This window comes from Platalea leucorodia, assembly GCF_965183815.1.
Source record: "Platalea leucorodia genome assembly, chromosome: 4".
Taxonomy (NCBI): domain Eukaryota; kingdom Metazoa; phylum Chordata; class Aves; order Pelecaniformes; family Threskiornithidae; genus Platalea; species Platalea leucorodia.
The window spans coordinates 90214632-90229670 of record NC_138826.1 but is presented as its reverse complement, the minus strand read 5'-3'; the positions used below and the strand labels follow the sequence as shown (position 1 = coordinate 90229670).

Sequence of the window (15039 nt, the reverse complement as noted above, 5' to 3'; positions counted from 1 at the left end):
ACAGGTCGAGCAGATGTTAGTTCAGCTGGAAACTTTTTTCAGCTGGTGTCAGCAGCTGCATCAAATTTTTCTTGTGATGCCTATCAACACTCACCTTCCTTTTTTCTCTGAGACTGAACCACTGGGATTTATGTTCAGCTCTGTCCTTGGAGGTTTAATTTCTTTTTTTCTTTCTGAATAAATTAGCACTGTAGCATTGTAAGAGACTTTGTTTAGTATATTTAGTTTTTAATCTGAATAATAATTATTAGAATAATAATTTCCTCAGAGCTTTATTTGTTCAGTTCATGAATGAAACTTGCATGAATCATTTGCATTAGGGTTAAGCTATATGTAGTCCCATTGTGCTTTATTACTTTGTACCATACCTTTAGATAAAAGGTCCTATTGCAGTGGGTCTCTGTGCACTTAAAAGCTGTAATTAAAAATGTTCCAACTCATAACATGATAAAAAAGAAACTTACTGCTTTGAAGATTTTCCTGTAAAACTTAAAGGAAGAATGAAACGTGTTTTATAAAAATTGGAAGGAACAAGGTGAAGAAATCTATAAGAATATATCCAAAAGAATAAGCTGATCACACTGCACACCTTGTAACTATTGTTTGTGGGGAATGGGAGAAGGTCTGGCAGATTTGGGGGCAATTAACAGAAGGGGACACTGGTGTGATAACTAGAGATCCAGAAGACAATGAGTCACTAAAACTGAACAAGAATTGAAATTCAGTAAGCTTGTGATTAAGGATATCAAATGAGATGAGGAAGTAAAAGATTGGGCACTATGTCTTCGCTGGGAGAAGATTGTGATTTTGTTCCTCTCACTTCTCCGCTAGAAATAGAACAGGGGGATTTAAGGAACTGGAGCCTGAAACAGTGATCATAGTCTCATGATCTTTGTACTTCTCAAGACTATCTTTCTAGACACGAAAATGGGGTGAGAAGTGCTTTTTGTAAAATGTGGGTGGTTCGATCATACTTCTGTTTTGAGGGAGACTGAAGGAACGGGGAGGTTAAAAATAGGTGCAGTAGAGAAGCAGTATGCGGAGGTCATGAGAGACTGAAGGTAGCAGGGAAGGTAAGCAGTAAGTTTGTGATAATTGGCTACATAACCATTGTTTCTACACTTTTTTTTACTATTTAATCATTCTTTTAGCTAAACTATGTTAAGATTTCAGTAGGAGTTTCATAGTTCAATGGTTGCTCTCTATAGACACTGAAGATCAAGGGAAGCTTCCTCTTCTAATCCTTAAGAAAAAAGGCCGTGTACTTTTTTGATCATTCCAGCAGCTGTATTTTACATGGGAGGCTACAATATGTAGCCAGCAATGCACTTGTTTGGGATAGAAGTAAAACAAATTTTTCACTTGAGGGGAGAGGGTGTTTAGCAGCTGACCCTAATGTATGTAGAACAGCAACTGACAAAAGCATATTACTCATATTTCTCTTCTCTAGCTGGCACTCTGCGCGTGATTCTGTGTTTTTAGAAATTTAAAGAAAAGCGTGGAAAAAAAACGAAAACAGAAGAACCCAGCCCCCAACCCCCCCCCAAAACCAAACAAAAAAAACCCCACCAAAACAAAAAACGAAAACTAAACAAGCAAAAAAAAGTCTGCATGTCTAATTTCGAAGTAGCTTTCAGAAGTACGCAGGATATGAGTGAATTTTCCTTCGTTCTGCATTGTGTGAGCTCAGCTCTTTTGAATACAATGACATATATAAATACACCTATACTTAATTTACTCCACCAGAATGTTTTTTGACCATCGAATATGTTCCCATCTGACAAAAAGACAGTTCAACCCGTGAATTCAGCCGTTTGGTGCATAGTGAAGAATGAGTGATGAGGCAGTCAAGAAATCTGTATGCTCCCTTTTTGAGCTGATGGGAGAGCTCCCTTGTGCTAGTGGGAGGCAGGATTTATTGATTCTCATGTTGTAGAAGTGAGAGAGGCCTGTCTGGACATGCATGAATCCTTTCTCATGAGCAGTCAGGACAGTAAGCTGTGCTCAGTACATGCTTTTACTGCACCAGTATTTTCAATGTGATGTGCACAGTATTATTATTGGGAAGCGTAGGGAGGATTGCAATAAACGTAACAATTAAGGTGACTAATGGAAGCGCATATTTTATGATGACAGAAAGTTCAGTTTTGGTTTGGAGGTGTATAATCATATGTAAAAGTAAAATAAAAAAACAGCATGTATTTTGATGTAGGCAAATAGAGTGTTGTGAAACTGCAGACGAGTTTTACAGTACCATGGGCAAGCTGACCCAGGAGATGCTGGAAGACAGTCTGATTGACAGCAATGAACTCATGCAGGTGAGTAATTGTGATATAATTATTGTTTGTGTTTTCTGTGTGTCCTTTACGTGCTAATTTCTCACAAATTACATTTTTGTTCAGATACTGCAGAAACCTAAAATCTCCCAAGAATAAAAGTTTAAGATAACTGAGTTGAGCTAACGTGTCAATGAAACAAATAGATGACCTGCAGTTAAAGCTCAAATCTTATCTTACACGTTAAATATAGAGAACCACTAGGCTCCATTTGATAAAAATTGGTTGTATGTTGACAGCTGAAAGTTTGTTGTGTAAATCTAATTGAACATTATATCACAAGTAAGATGTAGAATCTTTTAGTAGTCATAATTTTTAGGGTGTTTTATGTTTTGGCCAGTTATTTATTACATTGTGTACTTTTCATTCTGCAGACACTGTGGGAGAGAAGAGTTTATCAAGCTAGAAGGGAAAAAAATATCCCTTATGATTTAAAAAAAAAAAAAAAAAAGCCATGAACAGTCGCCAGTGAACTATAAACAAAGACATTTGTAGATAATTGCAGTCCCTGAATTCTTGAAGTTACATCATTGTATGAGAACAAAGATCCACATTGTTCTGGGAAAGGCAAGGACTTTTAGTATTACAGATGTAATTGTATTGATTTGCACTTACACTTTTTTTTTCTGATATCCTCGAGGTGTTGTCTACTTAGATGTTTTATGAAGACTTCATACTACAGTTCTGGAACTTCGCTTTTGATGAGTTGGAGTATGGTGATTAAATAGGTGCAAATACAGCGCACATGATTCATCTGAAATTTTGTACCTGACTTAGGGGAAGGAAAACAAAGTCAGTCTCAGTATATGAAGTTGGATGAGTTTATTACAGTAGTTAACAGGTGACTTCTGTTACCCATTATTGGAAGCAAAACTTATTGACTGTCTGGGATAATACACCTCCATTGTCTGGTGAAGTACTGCTCTGAAGTAAAAGATCATTTTTGGATTTTTGGCTTTTGTTATTGCTGCTGTTTTGTTTAATGAGGGAGCTCTAGGAATGAGAGAAGTGAGCACTGTGACTTTGTTCTGCTTCAAAAATGGAAATGCAGCTGGTCAGAGGTACTCACATGCTTTTAAAATAAGTGTTAAGGTTTCTCACAAGGCAGTTCAGATATGAGGATGCATGAGGAGGGTGGCCCAAGCTGATGCCTTCTCATATTCATTGTGTTTCAGTTCCTGGTCTCAAGTGCAGTACAAAATCAGGATGTGGCATTTGTGACAAAGAATAATGTTGAGAAAGCTGAAGTGGGCTTTAGTGCCTCGGTGTGGATTTCCTTCTTCACCGTTGTGGGTAGTAGAAGATAAGGCATAGGTAACTTACTGGTTGGAGGGATGGAAGGATCTTTTTGGGTTTTTAACTGTTGCAATTATAAGTATGCTAAATTAGCAGGCTTTCTGTGTTTCAGCAAAAAACAAGCACTTGGTGCAAAGTATATCTGTATTCATAGTGTATGTGTGTATTTTGTGATACTTACAGGAGCATTAAGGTAGGATAGCATTGCCATTGATAGCCAGAATGAGACAGGTTTGAGTTTTCTGCATAGAGAAGCAGTGTGTCTGTTTTATGTGGGTGATCTCAGTTGAAGAAACCGCCCTGTAGTTCAGATAGCATTCTTCAAGTCAAAGGCAGGCGCTGGCAGTGTAGCTGTCTCCACCTGAGGTGGTTCACTCTAGGCTCTCCTTACTGTAAGTGGGGAGAATTAGGCACTACAGGTGTTTACCATTAGGGGGTACAAATGCCACCACGTGCCTCGCTGCTGCGTTTGCACAATTTTCTCCGTGTTGGAGAAGAAAATAAAGAAATATGAACGATTGTGTTAACAAAAGGATGGAGGCTGCTTGAAGACACTATTTTTTAAATTGCTTTAGGCTTCTAGGCTTTTTCAGAGGAATCAGCCAGAGATGAATGTTTAGACTGCTTCGTTTTCAAAATGTTCTTCTCCCCCCCCCCCCCCCAATCAAAATCAGCATGGTGACTTTACATCTAATACTTCTTACAAGGTGGCTCAAGGGTTAGTATCCTACTGCGGGAAAGCATTAATATCCTACTCTGCCTTCCCTACACATTTTAGTAAAGGTTGCTGGTGGTAATTATCTCGCTTTTTAGACTTGCATGACACTTACATTTGCATCTGAACTACCTGTCGAGGCTCACTTAAGCCAGTGAAGAGTAACAGGCACTTCTCTGCCACTAGAAAACAAATTGTGCTCTAAAAGGCCTGTTTCCTTTGGGAATTCGGGGAGGGAGGTACAGCTTCAGGGGCAAGTGTTGACGGACCAGATGTCTAAAGTAGATCAGAGGACTCTTGTCCTCATTCTCTCCACCAGCATGTGTAGTTGGTGCAAGTTTATCATTAAAAATGCCTGCCTCCCTCCCATGCAGATGGTACATACACCTAGGATTGAGGGCTTAAAGCTTTGGCAGATTTGGCCTTTGCACGGCAAGAGCTCTTACGATGTTGGGCTGAGGAGAGCATGAAGGAATTGGAGGACCAAGCAAGCCTACGGCTTCCTCCTTTTTTCAGATTGAACAGTTTAGGTAAATAAAGGGTAAGTGCTGTACACATCAGATGCTAGATTGGGTATGTATTTAGGACTAGAAGTTAAACAGATATGGTATTCAGTAATGTCATTTTATTGGCCTATTCATAAACTTTGGTTCTAACATGGAGACAGAAGGCTGTACGCTAGGTGTCTGCAGATATTCTAAATAGCGTGTGCTAGATTGAGTACACGCTTTCATGCCTTCTCAGAAAGCGAGCATTTTTATAAGCAGCTAAACTAATTCAGTTTGTACGCCTAGAAACATTCCAGCGTAGAAGAGGTGAGAAGCAAGCAAGAAAAGGAGAGGCATGGCTGTGTGTTTACTGTGGTGGAGGGGAACAGGGATTGATCCCTCTGTAGTACCCCAGCATTTTAGACTCTCTCCTGTAGAGAGTTACCCTGATGTGATGGTATTCACTGTTAACTTTCTACTTCAGTAGCACTTTGTCTGTTTTCTTTTGAGTTTGTTTTTGGGTTTGCTTTTTGTTTTGCTTTCTTAGTGAAAGTGAAAAGAGAGAGGAAGCCTTAAACCATTGTGGAGTGGCTCTTGAGTATTTTTGAGCTGTCTGCAAAGGCAAAACTGCTTACCCTCTTTTGGAAGCCACAGCCCAAAACCTTCTGTATGGTATTCTGCTGAGGGTGTAGATGGCTTTGCATTTTTAGGGTAAGGCAAAGGATTGACAAGTGCTACTGATTTAAGGTGAGAAGGGAGGTTTTTTCCTTGTCTTTTTTCTTGTTCCCAGAATCTGTCCCTTATGGCCATAAATAAGATAATAAGTTTGGCTGCATCATGCTTCATATGTGTAGCCTGTTCCCCTCTGGCACAGTTTCACCAGAATTAACCAAATGGTGTACAAACTAGGAACAGGATGCTTTGAAGCATTGCTGTGAGGAGATCACAGGTGTTGACTGACAATATTTTTTTAATTTCCAGTGGAACTTGTATTAGCATAAAATTTGTTTGTAGATCTCTTAGCCAGGTGGCAAGCGAGGCCTCAGTTATAATCTGATAACAAGTAATTAAGTTAAAAACGTGTATGCTAAACGGAAGAAATTGCACAGGATCTGGAAGAGACACAAATTGGAGACTGGCAAAAGCTAAAAGCATAATCTAAAACAGTAGGTGCAAGGAGTAAATGGAGGACTGGGAGTCGACTGTTTCACTTAAAGGGTAACTAGCATATGGAACAAGTTACCTGAGAAGGCTGTTGACATAAAGAGTAGAAATAAATTCCAGACACACCTCCTTCCCTATGAAGGGAGAGAGTTGAGACATACGGGAAAAAAAAAAAAACAGGAAAGTGTGGTGGAGATCAAACAAACAGGCAGACATGTTGGGCCGGAGGTGGGTCTTTCTCCAGATCATAAAATTCCTTCGTCTGGTAGACTGCCGGGATATTGCTGTTCAGGCCCTGGAGAATATTTGTCTTTCACAGTAGCATTGTAGTTTCATGGAGTGGCAAAGCTTCAGTTCGTGCTCTGGGTTTTTTTAGGCATTCTGCTTGCCTTCGAGTCTGTGCACAGCTTGAACTGTAAAAACGTTTTCACCCAGAAGCCTGTTGAGCTGCACTATTGCCCTGTGCCTGATCCAGCCAGGAGCATCCTTCCTGCTCCTGCTTGCTTACATCATTGCCATTGGTGACACATTTTTTTTCTTCTTCTTCTGTCAGGAAAGGTCTAGTACTGAATTCATGTTTGCAATTTTCCTTAGTGTATTTAGCACAGATAAGGCATGGTTCAGGAATGGATTATGTAGAAATTGTTCAAAATTGCCTTTCATCTTAATTGAGGCCATTTTGCCTTCAGAGGAAAATGTCACTGGTTTAATAGCCCAGGAAAAAAATTTCTGTCATAGCTAATGAGAAATTTTTACGTTACTGTCTTTCAGAAGACATTTAATATTCAAGATGGGGAAAAGCTATGATTTTTCAGAGAAACTATGAGAAATGATATTTTTGGCCATTTTTTTTCTTTTTACTTCTGACATTGAGACTCCCAATGAATTGTGTGGCAGTTATTTGAAAGTCCTGAATAGTTGCAAGTGTACAAAATCAGGGGAAAAAAAGGCAACTAAAATAGGTAGGAACAAATCAGCAGTGATGTTGCAATGAATATGATGTATCTTTGTACCAGGTTGGCTGGTGACATACATTCTGTTATTACAAAATGACTTAAAGCAAATTCAGCTTAATGCTGAAAGCAAATGCATGTGCAGCTGTTTATCTTCTTTAACTGAGTATTGAAGTAAATAAAATGTATTGGGTTTTTTTTAATGGCCTTGTTTTAAGTTCTAGGGACTACATGTTCAGTTCAGAGAGTTGCAGAGAGATTTCTTTGTTCACCATAGAACAAATTTCTTTTAAAAAACAACCACCACCCCTCCAAAAAAAAAAAAGGAACCCACAAAACAACAACCAAAACCAGAAACTGAGAGGAGAAAACTTAGCTGGATAATGTTGGGTCCTTCCTCTTTGGCCATAACTTTTGTGTTGATGTGATTTCCTTCACACAAGCTCTTGGGGCTGCTCAGGTGAAGTAATGGATCTGTTAACAGTTCACATTGAGTGAGGATCTGCTCCTTCCTGTCTATGCTGGTGTCAAAACCTTGTTGAATACTTGAGCAGAAACATAGGTCTTCTGCAAGATCCCTAAAACGTCAATGGTGCATTCGTGTAAGTGAAATCATAATTGGAGGAGGAGGACGATTTCTGGTGTGCTGGTAAGGAGAAGATTGACAATCATTATTAAAGAAGTACAGGAGTTGAAAAGGATCCTACATCTCATGTTATCTGTTCCGGTTTTATTTTTTTTCCCTCTGAACCATGTATTTTTCTAGTCAGTCAGTCTTTATTTTTCTTACAGGAAATACTGACTGAATCATAAAGCTAGACCATTTTCATTTTCTTACAGCACATGAGAATGCGCAGCCTTTAATCCTGCAAGACTGTGAAAGTCTGTTCATGGAGAAATCTTTTGTGGGACTGTTAGTTAAAGTGACAATTTTAAAAGCTGCATTTTTTTTTTTTTCCCCTAGACTGTTTATACCATGGCTCAGTTTCCCTTCCCACAACTGGCAGAATTAAGGGAGAAATACACGTACAACATTACTCCTTTCCCTGCAGCAGTAAAATCAACTTCACTTTCAGGGTAAGTTTGAAATGCACTGCTTATGGCATATAGGGTTATTGTTTGCCCTACACAGATAGTGAAAAGGCAGGTGGTATCCTCCCTTGTATGCTCCTGAAGAAGATAAAGATGTTTGGTAATGATCATATTTAAGAATGTCTCTTTCTTATTTCTCTTATGCTCTCATGTGACAGAAGGCTGGGCAGAACCAGAGACAGTGATGAGGAGAATGACCTAGATGATGAAGACTCAATTGCCAATGCAATTGGCTGTCTTGGACCATTAAGTGGGTTTTTGGCACCAGAGCTCCAAAAATACCAAAAACAGATGAAAGGTAAAAGTGCTTTTGTTCATTTTGGAAAACGTAGTTAAATCTGCATGACCTTGCAAAAATCGTCTGTAGCTTCCTTTGTGAAAGCTGCTATGAAAATTGTATTGTATATTCATGTAGAGATTACAGCAGGTACCAAATGACTTACTCTGTGGTCCATGAAGATGTCTTCAAAGTCAAGTTTGAAGGCTGTATGTATACAATAAATGACAGCGTGGGTTAAGGATTTGACTACAGTAATGGTTAAAAAACCAACCCCATAGTGTTGCCCACCCACAGAAAACGAAGCACATGTGTGGAAAAAAGTCCATCCTAAATCCATGCTTATTTCCAAGAAAGCTGTTAGGTAGTCAGCGTTTTCTAAAGAGCGTACGTGTAATAAATAATCTTGACATTTATTAGTATATGCATAGCTAATATTGGAACCTGTCAGCAGTGAGTGAATTCTGCAGGTCCTTTCACCGCCCTTTTGGCCAAACCTTCAGAGTGTTGTATGTTTTGGGTATATTTACATTTTTATAAAATCGGGTATGGTTTAGGGTGTTCTGACAAAATGTCACTATTTTTCAAATCCCTCCACGTTGAAATAAAATTTCTCATAGAATTGTATGTTCACCTGTGCAAGCTCTACAAGCGGAACAAAATTCTGATCCATACAAGAAAAGCAGATCATTTGTTGACTTGCAGCAGCCTTTACAAAATGGTACTGGATCAAGAGTGATTTTATGATATCCTGGGAGAGGCTGTAGTTATTCGTCCCCAATCCACCCCCACCTTCCCCCCCAGAAAACGCAGACTGATGTAGCAGTCACTGTTACCTGATTACACATCATCATTCTTGTGGCTTGGTTTTGCTGAGACCTATAAACTGCAATTTTCCTCTTTGATTGCTGTGGTGTTTTGTTTTTCCCTTCCTGAGGGACTGTAAGTCTCTACCTGCTGCTTCAAGCTAGCACTTAGCCAGAACATCAAACTGCTGTTGCAAACTAAGCCAAAACCAAACAAACATCCCTTGAAAAAGAATTATCCCCTTGACCCTGGAGTGCCAGTTTGGTGGTGCATCAGAAACAGCTGTGAAAATAAATTGCACTGCTGCTGTTGCTCCGCAGCTGTTGATCAGAGACACTCTCAAGTTGCCTGATCCTCAGCTGCTCTGCGCCTCTCCCTTTTGTTGCTACTAACAGCTTTATCCCTGTGGTGCTGTAACTGTTTCTTGATGCTTCTTGGGGGTATCGCTAGGTCGGTTGTTTAATCTCATGCCCGCTTGACTGTAATGTATTTTATAACTTGCATTGTTAGCCTCCTCTTTGACCAACTGAGTGTCTTTAATAATCAGTTTCTGACTTACTTCAGTGATGGCTCAATGTACTTTTGGGTAATTGAAGACCTGTGCTTATAACTTTGCATTGCTATGTTAATTGCCTTTTGTACTCCTTAAACTCCCCTCAAACCCTTGCTATTCTTAAGCAGTAGTTCTAGAAATGTAATACTTCTTATTATAAATAATGCAGCTTTGTTAAATATGCATATTATAATAAATTTTTAATTAAAGACTACGGTTAAATCAGACGATAGGAATCAGATGTCGACTTCCCTGTGGATAATCTGCGGAACTCTTGAGTGTGCCAATTTACTCCACAATCTCCACTTTATTCCCACTCTGTGCAGATCAGAATGAAGAACAAAGTCTGGGTTCCAGTAACATTGCAGAATTAAGTCCAGGAGCAATAGACTCTTGCCGAAGCGAGTACCATGCTGCTTTTAACAGCATGATGATGGAGCGTATGACCACTGATATTAATGCACTGAAAAAGCAATATTCCAGGATAAAGAAGAAGCAGCAACAACAGGTTCACCATGTGTATATCAGAGCAGGTAACATATCAAAACATGCTTTGCTTACTGATTTATTACAAGCTAACTTCATCATAGGAGACAAGGCAAATAGCATTCCTTTACATTTAACCAAACAGACAAAACAAGAGAGACTGATGGAATATATAACACAGTAGTAGCAAAGTGGGTACCACTTCGTACAGACAGATTGTAAATGAGGTGGTGATGTTTTTTCTTCTTTTATCAGGATCTGAAGATGATGACCCTGGGGTTTTTTTAGGTCCCAGGGACCAGCTGAACAATGGTATTTAAAAGTGTCTTTGCTATCTGGGTGCATTGTGTTGATCTCTCTGATTAAAAACTTTAAATCTTTGGCATTCTTGGAGTTAACGTACTGATGCACTGGAAAAAGTGAAACGAGGAGATGAGTACACTTCAGACCAAGTGGCAGGTAGATTGCTAGCTGGTCCATATTATCCTAACTCCTCTGAGTTCATCCAGGCATGGCAAATTACGCAGCTGAAGAACTGGCTTAGATGTTCCATTGTGGCTGACGGTTTACCTAGCCATAATGATACTGCTGTGAGGATTGAACTGGACATCAGTCCATTATTTAGCAATCTATGTTACGGAGTCTATTTCCCCAACTGGCAATCTCGGCAACTTGGGGGTTAGCATGAGCAGCACAGCTGAAGGTTTTAGTGGGTGTGCAAGCTGAACACAACCCACCTCACTCATTCCTCCCCACTTAGGTGTCATCTTTCTAAGTCAGCGTTGAACCATGCAGATGGGTCACTGTGGAGAATTTTTATTCCTCTTCTAGATTGTCTAAACTTGTCCCAGCAGGAGCATTTGAATACATAAAGCTACAATTTTTCATTAACATAATTTGTAAAGAATTTTTTTTTTCAATATCGGTAAAGTATTTGCTTTGAACAAAAGCTGTAGCCAGCAGAAACAGTGCAAACAGTAAAATGTTGATTCCCAAGAATTGCCAACCCCCACCCCCCCAAACACAAACCTTTCTAATCTTACTAATCATGTTGCGGGGCTGGGTTTGTGGTTTAATCACACTATCATCTAATTACCTAATTCTGAGTCTACTGCTCTGGTTTAATAAGAGGACCTAATAGAAAAGAGTTGGTGCAGTTTATCCATTAAAAATACATTGGTTCATTCTCCAGTCACACAAGCCTCATGAAGAGGCTTATTTGACTGACCTTGTATAGGGACTGAATTGCCTCTTACGGTTGGAAGAGAAATGAAGGAGAGGGAAAAGATCAGAAGCCAATACTAATGTTGAACTATCAGTTACAGTGCAATTCCAAAAATCGAGAAGCTATTTTTGTTACGATTTATTTTCATGGTATTCCTGGCTCAGGACTCACCCATAGGTAAGAAGCAGGGAGGGAGGACAGGAAATCTTTATTATAGCTTTGTGTTCGACTCCAAGATGTAAGAGAAATTCAGGTTGGTTTTTTTGTTTGGTTTGGGTTTTTTGTTTGTTTGTTTTTTAAATAGCAGTCAGTCATACAAACCTTTGCTATACCTCAAGAAAGGCATCAAATTTGGTGGTGGATCCTTAGAACATTAATTTGTTTTGTTCTTTAACAATACTGTGTTTCTTTTGCACACTTTCTTTCAGACAAAGGGCCAGTTACCAGCCTCCTCCCTTCTCAGGTAAACCATTCCCCAGTGATAAACCACCTCCTTTTAGGAAAGAAGATGAAATTGAATAACAGGTCTCTCAAAAATGCTGTTATTCACATCCCAAGTCATGCTCCAGGGAAGATGTCTCCCATTCCTCAAGAAGATCTTAAAACAAAACTGAACTCTCCGTGGCGCACTCACATACGAGTTCATCGAAAGAATATTGCTAGGGCCAAAGGCCAGCTGGGCTACGGGGATACCATAGGACTTATAGATGAGCAGAGCGAGAGCTGTAAAACAAATAGTCCTGGTGCAAAGGAGGAGACTTCCAACCGTTCTGACTTTGGAGAAAGAGAAGGAGGTGGTTTGGATGACAGGACTACTCGAAAAGCTGACCAGCAGTCGTCTGAGCCAGTCTCTACAGACAGCACTACAAACATGTCAGTGGTTCAGCTAAAACTGGAAGCACTGGAACTCACCTCAGATAACAAAACCGATGCTGAATCAACGTCCCATCAGTCTGGCCAGCCACGCTTATCAGAGTCCTCCAGTACATCCAGCGACAGTGGAAACCTGGCTAAATCTCCCCAGCCTGGGAACCCAAAGCCGCAAGTCTTCAATCCTTTTCCCAGTGTCAAGCCTCTTCGAAAGTCAGCTACAGCCAGGAATTTAGGGCTGTATGGCCCCACGGAACGAACGCCAACTGTACACTTCCCACAAATGAGCAGAAGTTTCAGTAAGTCTGCCAGTGGCAACAGTGGGACCAGGAAACGATGACGTACTTACTACCTGGCACTTTCTATTTCTGACAGCAACAAAAAATTTGTATTGTTTTTTGTTTTGTTTTTTTTTTAATGTGGGTGTATGTATGTGTGTCCCAAAGCATTTCTAATCTTTAATTAAGTAATGGGGACAAAAGTGGTTACCAGATGTATAAATATGTGTCTTTGAAAATTGTGCTCTGATGTTGTTATGGGATAGATTAGTGAAGATGCACTCTGGCACCCTATTGTCGGTTCTGATGGTTCGGTGGTAAAATAAGCATTGATTTGCAGCGTGAAGCATACAGTTTTGTTAAAACTAACTCAGACATAAAATCACCGGCTGCCTTTAACCCCTCAGCCCCCCCATGGCTGCCTCCTGTCTCTTTCAAAGCTCAAAGGACAAATTGTCTGGTGCAGCAGACAGGTATAACAGTTTTTATGGCTGTTACGCAGCTTCCCCGTTAGGCCTCACCATCATGCTCTGCGCGTAGCTGGAGAAGCCATGACTAACAGAAGCACAAGCAGCCCTAGCAATCAAAAGTATCGCTTTGTGTCTGACATTACCACTTGCTCACTGGGCCGTCTGCCTTCAGTGCATTCTTGAGCAGCATTTTGTGCTTCTTTGCCCACAGCAGTCCTCTGCTGATACTGTTTTTAATATGAATGTAATCAGTGAGCATGAGAATAGCAGACATAAGTCCATCCACAGCACTGGTTTGCTCCTTTCCTGTAACATATGTACATACATACATTTCTGTTACTTGCTGCTGGAGAGTTGCAGCACTGCAAAATTAGGTACAACTATATGTGTAGTTGTATGAATGTTACGGCACATCTTGGCTTCGGTGGATTTAAAAGCTATTATCTAGATTAGAGACTTGTAATTAAATCATGTTTGCCAGCTTAGCAGTAGGTAAAAAGTATGAATGTTCCGAAGTAGTTTAGGGTTTTAAATTCTATAAATAGAGCGATTAGATACTTAGGGTGCCACTTATCATTAAAAGCCAACACATCAGCCACTGCGTAAGTGGGATGGACCCATGGGACTGCCATGGGCTTCCGTGGCTTGGTTCTGGTTTGGTGTGAAAGAGCAATGGCAAAGCGATAAGCTTGAGTATTTACTTCCAAATCAAAAAGCAAAGCGGATGAATACCGTAAGACAGGTACTTCCCCCCCCGCTCCTCCCGTACATTGAACAGGCAGGCAGAGAAACTAAATGTGAACAATTCAACTTCAGGGTTGCAAAATCAAGCACTCCAAAAAATTCAGGTTGCTCTTAAAATGTTACAGCTCTGCCGAATTGTATGTATTGACTGGCATTCATTACCTTATTGCTTCCAAGTTTGCCATGACACGAAAGTGCCATTACTTTAAACTGGAATAAAAGCACTAATGATGAATCAGTCCCATTGTATGTAATATCTTTCTTCCTCTTTTAAAATTCTTTGTTAAATTTGCAAATTAATATATTGTTGTCTATTTATTAATGTATCCCATAACCTATAGGATGTGATACCAATTTTACTGTATACCGTAACTTATAAGCTGTACAATATACCCTGTTTACTGTTGTGGGGACAGTTTTATTTTGTTGTTGTTTTATACAAGTGTATGCATATAAAATAACAGACAAGTATGAACACTATAAATATAAAACACATGTAGATCAGATCTTGCCCCTGCCTTATTTTCAGGTTATAGTAGTATTGTCACTAATGATTATTTATAGCGCTAAGTAAACTTAAAATAATGTAGAATTTAGTCACTGATTATGGACTGTATGAGAATTGTTTCTGCCTTGATTTAGAAGAAATGGACTTCTCAAAACTTTACCGTGAATCATTCTGCCCAGTTTTTCTTAGCTTCAGTGTATCGCGCGGCTGTATACTGAACCAGTAAAAATAAAAGGACTGTCGTTCTGCAAAAACTGCTAAAATGTCGCAAGTACGTGCATGAATTTTCAACACGTTAAGATGTGATTAAGCAATGGAAAATTAGCAAGCTTTGCATGGATATTGGTCTGGGGAAAGACATGCCAATAGAATACTAATTCCAGCGATTCATACCTAATCAATAATTGATGAGCGTGCTCTGAGGGTCTTGTGGCATTAGGATTGAGGCGAAGGAACTGCCGCAACTCGGTGCCTTAGTTTGATGATGTTTGCTGCAGGAAATTTTCTTTAAGTACTGCTAGATGAGAAAATTGCATGTCATTTCAGCTGTTCAGTACCTCAAAGGATGTTCACTCTCTACCTGAAATCTGCCTGTTGAGCATACAGCAAAAGCAACTTCATCACTTGGTACTGAGGTGGAACATTAAGACAAGGTCCAGGGAACCAGGGAGCTCCAGAGAAGTTTCCAATTATTTTTCCCTAGAGAATCCCTTCAGCAAACGAGGTCTGGTGATGCAGCTGTGCTTGGAAGAGCACGTTGGGAAGTATGATAGTGGG

General features: G+C 39.8%; 1 protein-coding gene across 4 annotated transcripts in view; it reads left to right on the top strand.

Moving 5' to 3' along the window:
- Positions 1-14373, top strand: part of TBC1D30 (TBC1 domain family member 30) — a 56235-nt gene extending 41862 nt beyond the window's left edge. For 2 of the 4 annotated variants that reach the window (XM_082310866.1, XM_082310869.1), the window contains 6 exons: positions 2213-2318; positions 7917-8029; positions 8203-8342; positions 10008-10214; positions 10423-10479; positions 11821-14373. In XM_082310866.1, coding sequence (XP_082166992.1) covers positions 2213-2318; positions 7917-8029; positions 8203-8342; positions 10008-10214; positions 10423-10479; positions 11821-12602 — 1405 coding nt within the window. In that variant the 3' untranslated portion in view covers positions 12603-14373. The remainder of the gene's footprint in view (positions 1-2212; positions 2319-7916; positions 8030-8202; positions 8343-10007; positions 10215-10422; positions 10480-11820) is intronic. The other 2 variants (XM_082310867.1, XM_082310868.1) reach the window with 2 other exon arrangements.
- The last annotated feature ends 666 nt before the right edge of the window (positions 14374-15039 follow it).